Source organism: Diaphorina citri, unplaced genomic scaffold (genome assembly GCF_000475195.1).
Source record: "Diaphorina citri unplaced genomic scaffold, Diaci psyllid genome assembly version 1.1 scaffold193, whole genome shotgun sequence".
In the NCBI taxonomy this organism is placed as follows: Eukaryota; Metazoa; Arthropoda; class Insecta; order Hemiptera; family Psyllidae; genus Diaphorina; species Diaphorina citri.
In genome coordinates this window covers 269,542-277,601 of record NW_007377630.1, presented here as the reverse complement: position 1 = coordinate 277,601, position 8,060 = coordinate 269,542, and the positions used below count along the sequence as shown (strand labels likewise).

Below are 8,060 nucleotides of genomic sequence, written 5' to 3'. Positions count from 1 at the left end.
TGGAGATGGACACTCGTTTTAAAATCCAAGAATTATTTTTCCAAACTTTTTTATTTTTTTGTCTTTCCATTACTTCTTTTGGAACAAAGAAGACACAAATGGATCGGGCATATATACAGGCATAATAACTTCGTAGTCAACATCATTGAAGGAAGACAAGGAAGAGGAAATGTGACGAGCGTAAAGGAAGAAGAGGAAGGGGAAGAAGAGGAAGGGGAAAAACAAGAAGAAGAAGAGGAGGAGGAGGAGAAAGAGGAAAAAGAATATGGGGAGGAAGAAAAAGAAGAAGAGGAAGGGGAAGAAGAAGAGTGAATATAGATGTTAGATCTTCCTGATTCCAGGCTATACCTGTACAGTACACAATAGAAAATTACATTTTCAATTACCTGTTCTGAAGGGACAGGTTCGACTCCACCAAAGTTAGACATTTGAGACATGTTCCTATGTAGGTGAGGTCGTTCAGGATGGAAGTCTCGATACTGTTCCACCTGTTGGGAGGAAATAACAATAACAATAACAATAGTGCTTATTTATACTGCTTGCATAGGACTGAAAAGTCCCTTTACTCCAGCAGTAGATAGTAATAGTGCTTATTTATACTGCTCGCATAGGACTGAAAAGTCCCTTTACTCCAGCAGTAGGCTACTACTATTATTGTGGTCAAATTCTCAAATTATATTGAGGATAAAATTCCATACCTCGGCTGGGATTGAATCCACGCCCTTCTGTTTACCAGGCGAGCGCCTTGACCACTACACCACCGAGGTAGGGAAATAAATGAAAAATAACGAGGCGACTAATACTAGAGGCGTTCTCTATCACCTAACCGGTATACCAGCCACCGAGAGACCTCGGTCGGAAGTTTTTCAGACCGCGCTCTGTCAGACTTAGGTCTGTCAGATCGTCTGAGCCCCTACAGCTAAGCCTCGGAGTGGGCTTTTTGTACAGTGCATCCACTTACCAAGTGTCAATAATTTTGTTAAGTACAAACTATTCCACCTACCTGTTCGGAAGGGATAGGCTCTACCCCGCCAAAGTTAGACATCTGGCTCATATTCCGATGTATTTCAGGCCGGGCCGGGTGGTACTCTGTATAATTCTCGCCAAACTCGGACGGGCCAGGTTCCACCCCGCCAAAGTTGCTCATCTGACTATGATTCCGATGTAACACCGGGCGCTCACTCGGGAAATGTCGGAAATGCTCGGCATGTTCCGGGTTGAACTCCATGCCGCCTTCGGGATGAAGTTGCGAGTTGTTCCGATGTAGGATAGGCCGGTCGGGGTGGTACTCGCGGTACTGAGCTTCTTTCTCCGAGGGTCCGGGTTCGACGCCGCCAAAGTTGGACATTTGAGACATGTTCCGATGCAGGTGGGGTCGTTCCGGGTGAAAGTCCCGATAGTTGTCCACCTGTTTGGAGGAATAAAGTGTACTAGAGCTGTATTAAAAAATAAATAATAAATAAATGTCTTTTCTTTGTGTTACTATATCACAACTTTGGTGCTCACTGCAGCATTGTAGGATTTTTCCAAATACATAATATCGCAATAATCCAGCTCTCAATTACCTACCATGCTGGCACCGGTCGCTACTGGAAATTCTGTGTCGAATAATGCAAATGTCGTGAACGTGAACAGATAGAAGCGATTTCTATTACATAAATACGTATAGGTATGTCATGTGTAGTTGTAGATAGATACCTACTTTACCTACACTCACAGGCTAAAGCTTTCTAAAGCCTGCTACACACTTTAAGATGTTTCCTATACAATCAGACTGAAGGATAAATCGCTCAGTTTTGATAGGTACATATATACATAGGTACTTGCAATATAGAAAGTTCACTTAGTTTCGCTTCGACAAAACGATTCACTATCTGACCTATCAGGCCGAAAAAAAAAAATCGTAACGAGTATATTCCCTTTCCTTAGAACTGCACATTAAGGAGCGCGGTAGCGCTCCGCCTCGCAAAGTCAAGAAAGTTTGACCGCGTTACAATATACTACTTCAAAACACAATGTCCCTAAGTAAGCTTAGTAGGCGTCCAAAACGAAGAAAGGACCATTGATCCTAACCTAGTCCCGGCGAGATTCGAACCATGCACCTCGAGGTTGAGTGCCAGTGCTGGGCCATAGAGGTGGGCTACGTATGTACCAGGCTTAAAACTCCCTCCCTTCTTCTCTACAATGTACCTCCTTTACCTTCCATACGCTAAATATTCCCTACATCTGCCCTCCTCCCTATTCTATCTTCCCTCCTTCCCTCTACCGAGTAGGTACCTGTGTAAAGTTTTTTGTCCTCTAACCTTTTTTATTCTCTTCGTCCTCCTCCTCCTCCGCTTACATCAAAATATTTTGTCTATTTCGCTTAATGCCATTTTTTTTTTAGCAACGACTTTTTTAATAACGGTTTAACTCGCAAGGAAGCTTTGTGTGATTGTCTTGTTGCTTGTTGTGCCTTCTATATTTAATCTTAGAGGTGGTACTGACTGGTTAGGTTCGAGCGATCGATTTCGGTTCTTTAGGTTTGGGGGTCTCGGTGGTCCGAGCGAAAATCAAGTAATAGATCATTTGCGCTTACTTGGGTGGTGTTTCAAAGTCATAGAGCAGGAAAAATGAGGACCAACGGAATTTTTCTTTTTCTTCTACGATTTCTAGATCCCGAGATAAATTGATTTAAAAAATACCGGTAAATCGTAAACTTTGACGTCACGGCATACGCTCCCGTAGGCGATGACGTCACATCAAATGTCCCGAGCAAAGCTCCCTTGCAGGCAACGCATTAATGTTTTTTTTTTTTTTTTACATTTCATCTGTTTGCAATTATTATTAATTTTATTATTAATTTAATAAAAAAAGATCTACCCCTAGTCCTACATATTACTTTGTTGATCCTTTTTTATTTTTAATTAGGTTCCTTCCTATTATTATTTCCTTAAGAAGAAGGAAGAAAAAGAAGGGAAAGAAGAAGGAGGAGGTAGAGGAAGGAGAAGGAGAAGAAGAAAAAGAAGAAGAAAAAAAAGAAGAAGAAAAAAAGAAGGAGAAGAAGAAAAAGAAGAAGAAGAATAGGAGGAAGAGAAAGAAGAAAAACAAATCTGGAAAATTAAGATTTTCAATCATAGGAAATCCAGTATGCATCTACCTAGGTACTCGGGAAAGAAAAATTAATTGAAAAGCTTTAAAACTAATTTTCTCGCAAAATTACAAAAATTATTGGATTTATTTAAACCTTTACTGTACTTTCTATTATTCGCTTCTCTTTTCTTTTGCTTTTTACTTTGCTTATATAGAAAGGAAAGTAATGTAATCGGGTCAAAATTTCGATGGTCAGTTTTTAGTGCCAAAACACGTTTTGAGGTCCCTAGAGCCTAAATCCGAAGTTTCAGCCATTGGTCCGTGTGTGTGTGTCTGTCTGTCTGTCTGTCTGTAAACAAAATATCTCGAGAATGGTAAGAGCTAGAGACTCGCGCCTTGACCACTACACCACCGAGGTAGGTAGCGCCTTGACCACTACACCACCGAGGTAGGTAGCGCCTTGACCACTACACCACCGAGGTAGGTATTCCATACCTCGGCTGGGATTGAACCCACGCCCTCCTGTTTACCAGGCGAGCGCCTTGACCACTACACCACCGAGGTAGGTAGCGCCTTGACCACTACACCACCGAGGTAGGTAGCGCCTTGACCACTACACCACCGAGGTAGGTAGCGCCTTGACCACTACACCACCGAGGTAGGTAGCGCCTTGACCACTACACCACCGAGGTAGGTAGCGCCTTGACCACTACACCACCGAGGTAGGTAGCGCCTTGACCACTACACCACCGAGGTAGGTAGCGCCTTGACCACTACACCACCGAGGTAGGTAGCGCCTTGACCACTACACCACCGAGGTAGGTAGCGCCTTGACCACTACACCACCGAGGTAGGTAGCGCCTTGACCACTACACCACCGAGGTAGGTATTCCATACCTCGGCTGGGATTGAACCCACGCCCTCCTGTTTACCAGGCGAGCGCCTTGACCACTACACCACCGAGGTAGGTAGCGCCTTGACCACTACACCACCGAGGTAGGTAGCGCCTTGACCACTACACCACCGAGGTAGGTAGCGCCTTGACCACTACACCACCGAGGTAGGTAGCGCCTTGACCACTACACCACCGAGGTAGGTAGCGCCTTGACCACTACACCACCGAGGTAGGTAGCGCCTTGACCACTACACCACCGAGGTAGGTAGCGCCTTGACCACTACACCACCGAGGTAGGTAGCGCCTTGACCACTACACCACCGAGGTAGGTAGCGCCTTGACCACTACACCACCGAGGTAGGTAGCGCCTTGACCACTACACCACCGAGGTAGGTATTCCATACCTCGGCTGGGATTGAACCCACGCCCTCCTGTTTACCAGGCGAGCGCCTTGACCACTACACCACCGAGGTAGGTAGCGCCTTGACCACTACACCACCGAGGTAGGTAGCGCCTTGACCACTACACCACCGAGGTAGGTAGCGCCTTGACCACTACACCACCGAGGTAGGTAGCGCCTTGACCACTACACCACCGAGGTAGGTAGCGCCTTGACCACTACACCACCGAGGTAGGTAGCGCCTTGACCACTACACCACCGAGGTAGGTAGCGCCTTGACCACTACACCACCGAGGTAGGTAGCGCCTTGACCACTACACCACCGAGGTAGGTAGCGCCTTGACCACTACACCACCGAGGTAGGTAGCGCCTTGACCACTACACCACCGAGGTAGGTATTCCATACCTCGGCTGGGATTGAACCCACGCCCTCCTGTTTACCAGGCGAGCGCCTTGACCACTACACCACCGAGGTAGGTAGCGCCTTGACCACTACACCACCGAGGTAGGTAGCGCCTTGACCACTACACCACCGAGGTAGGTAGCGCCTTGACCACTACACCACCGAGGTAGGTAGCGCCTTGACCACTACACCACCGAGGTAGGTAGCGCCTTGACCACTACACCACCGAGGTAGGTAGCGCCTTGACCACTACACCACCGAGGTAGGTAGCGCCTTGACCACTACACCACCGAGGTAGGTAGCGCCTTGACCACTACACCACCGAGGTAGGTAGCGCCTTGACCACTACACCACCGAGGTAGGTAGCGCCTTGACCACTACACCACCGAGGTAGGTATTCCATACCTCGGCTGGGATTGAACCCACGCCCTCCTGTTTACCAGGCGAGCGCCTTGACCACTACACCACCGAGGTAGGTATTCCATACCTCGGCTGGGATTGAACCCACGCCCTCCTGTTTACCAGGCGAGCGCCTTGACCACTACACTACCGAGGCAGGATTTAAGAAGAAAAAGAAAGAAAGACGAGTTTCTCGCCGTTTTTATTTCGTAGATCTAAAACAACTGCTACATTAGACTCGTGTGGTCTGTGTCGTAGCATGCCCATCGTGTAGTATGTCCCTCGTCAGATGGGCAATAAAAGACACCAAACATCTCATTTAGGTGCTGGGTCAACACGAGAACACCGGCACGTAACCCGTTGAAATACTCGTGTTTGCTACCGAAAAAGGAGTACAAAGTTTTAACCCCAAATTTTTGCAATGTCTATTGGATTCGAACCGGGGACCTCCTCCATACAAAGCTAGCGCGTTACCCACTAGGCTGACCGTGCCCTGTAAAATCTCACCCCTGTAAATAATTTTAGATCAGATCACACAGAAGAGAAAGAGGGGTGAGGTAGAGAGAGAGAGAGAGAGCGAGAGAGAGAGAGAGAGATATGGGGAGGGGGTAATTTACACTTTTTACTTTTTCTTTTATGTATTACCTACTCTCGACAATATGTGCATAAAGGACAGGTTTATTAGTGCAATATGTCTATCAGATACACCTGATCGGGTCCGCCTGTCAGGTCTACCTGATAGTGAGTGGCTGGCCTAATCAAAGTCTACTCCAGGACTGCCCAACCCAACGGTTGATCACGGATTGATTTCTTGAAAAAAAAAAAAAAAAAAAAATAGTAGAGAAAATATAATAGTCAGAGTCTGTTAGAGGCAATACTCGTATTACCTATAATACCTGTTGGAGTCAATTATTCAGCAAGGCTCCCTCAAAAAAGGTGAGGAAGAGTAGAGTTTAGTCAGAGATAAGAAGAATGTTAATGATTAATGAGAATAACACACTTGTTGGATTGGAGAAGAAGGAAATCAAAATCATAAAAGAAAGCATGGGAAGAACTCAGGAGACAGATACATGGGCCTTTTTGCAGATGATGATGAACAGGTTTTTGTATAGCGGTCACATGTAACTGCACAATATCCACTTCAGCTGGGGCTTGATGAACATGCAACATAGAGTCTTGATGATCGAATCTGAGAAATCCAGATTTTTTTACCACTTTTTTGAAAATTCCCGCTTTGCCAGATTCGAATTTGTCAACAAAGGACGTGGACCAATCAGCGCTCAGACTGCCAACTGCTTCTGGCATTGGCAGTCCAAAATTTGCGCGGTAAAAAATTGAAAATTCAAAAATTATCAAATTTTCAACTGACAGCACGAGCGAGAAATAGGTACGAGATTTTTGCATTTTATCAAATCAAAATCTCCAATATCCCCATTGTTTGAGAATTTGAGGATCTGACTATATTATATCTCAGTTTTGAGTTTCTCCCTCTTGTTTGAGATTATTTTCTTTTGATTCAAATCAATTTTTTGACGTCAAAAAGCGCGCTCAGACTGCCAACTGCTTCTGGCATTGGCAGTCCAAAATTTGCGCGGTAAAAAATTGAAAATTCAAAAATTATCAAATTTTCAAAATTTCACCTGACAGCACAAGCGAGAAATACGAGATTTTTGCATTTTATCAAATCGAATCAAAATCTCCAATATCCCCATTGTTTGAGAATTTGAGTTTTGAGTTTCTCCCTTTCTCCACATCATTTATTATTTTCTTTAGATTTGAATCATTTTCAAAAGGAAGACCAAATTGTAAAGCTGACATGGATTTAACAGTGCCCGAACTCATTTTGCTGCTGGACACTAATGTGTTGTGGAAGTACAGACTGCTGAACAGTGGTAGAAGAAAAACCAGGAAAAGTAATCATAAACACGTCACACCAAGAGCAAGAGACCATGTGAGGAAGGGGACATCCAACAAGATACCTAAAGACACTGAAGTACAGTTGGAAGATGACGACCAGTCCAATGAACACTCTGCTCCGAAAAGCCAGTTGGAGAAGGGGGAGTCCGATAAAGTACCAAAAGAACAGTCAAAAGGTGACGAACGGTCCAAGAATACTACAGAATGACTCCCAATTGGTTTGGCCACTTTTGGAATGCCATTAATATGCTACAAGCATATTGTCTCCGGGCTGTTGTGGAAGTACAGACTGCTGAACAGTGGTAGAAGAAAATCCAGGAAAAGTAAACATAAACATGTTACACCAAGAGCAAGAGACCATGTGAGGAAGGGGACATCCAACAAGATACCTAAAGACACTGAAGTACAGTTGAAAGATGGCGACCAGTCCAATAAACACTCTGCTCCGAAAAGCCAGTTGGAGAAGGGGGAGTCCGATAAAGTACCAAAAGAACAATCGAAAGGTGACGAACAGTCCAAGAATACTACAGAATGACTCCCAATTGGTTTGGCCATTTTTGGAATGCTATCAATATGCTAGAAGCATATTGTCTCCGGGGGGTAAAAAGAAGAGTTTATGTTAGTGTGACCCAAAAAATTCACTGACCACACCATAGACAAGGGGGGGGGGGGAAGAAAAAAAATAATTTCCTCAGAAGAAGAGTTGCCTATAACTTATTTAATTATTAATTTTTATTTTATTGTATTACTTTTTTTCAAAGAAATTTATTTATTTAATTAAAATAGGAGTCATGATTTAATTAAATGGGAAATTGGTACCCTTACTTAACTTACTTGGTTTATTTTTGTTTAAAAAATAATGAAAAAATTAAGATATTGTGATTTAGTTTACGTACATACTTATATTATATTTACATCAATATACAAGAACAATAGTAATTACAAAATGAAGAAAATAAATGTTAATAATTTGC

General features: G+C 44.1%; 1 protein-coding gene across 2 annotated transcripts; it reads left to right on the top strand.

Annotated features, from left to right (window-relative positions):
- Nucleotides 1-6,538: 6,538 nt before the first annotated feature.
- On the top strand, nucleotides 6,539-8,042 carry LOC108251960. 2 transcript variants are annotated; one of them, XM_017442576.2, is made up of 2 exons: nucleotides 6,539-6,713; nucleotides 6,977-7,358. In XM_017442576.2, exon 2 carries the CDS (start codon nucleotides 6,986-6,988, stop codon nucleotides 7,292-7,294), a length of 309 nt encoding a protein of 102 aa, XP_017298065.1. In that variant the 5' UTR covers nucleotides 6,539-6,713; nucleotides 6,977-6,985; the 3' UTR covers nucleotides 7,295-7,358. The 2 variants fall into 2 exon arrangements, with proteins under 2 accessions (XP_017298065.1, XP_017298066.1); XM_017442577.2 differs by lacking the exon at nucleotides 6,539-6,713 and adding an exon at nucleotides 7,389-8,042 and having other exon boundaries at nucleotides 6,806-7,061.
- Nucleotides 8,043-8,060: the final 18 nt, after the last annotated feature.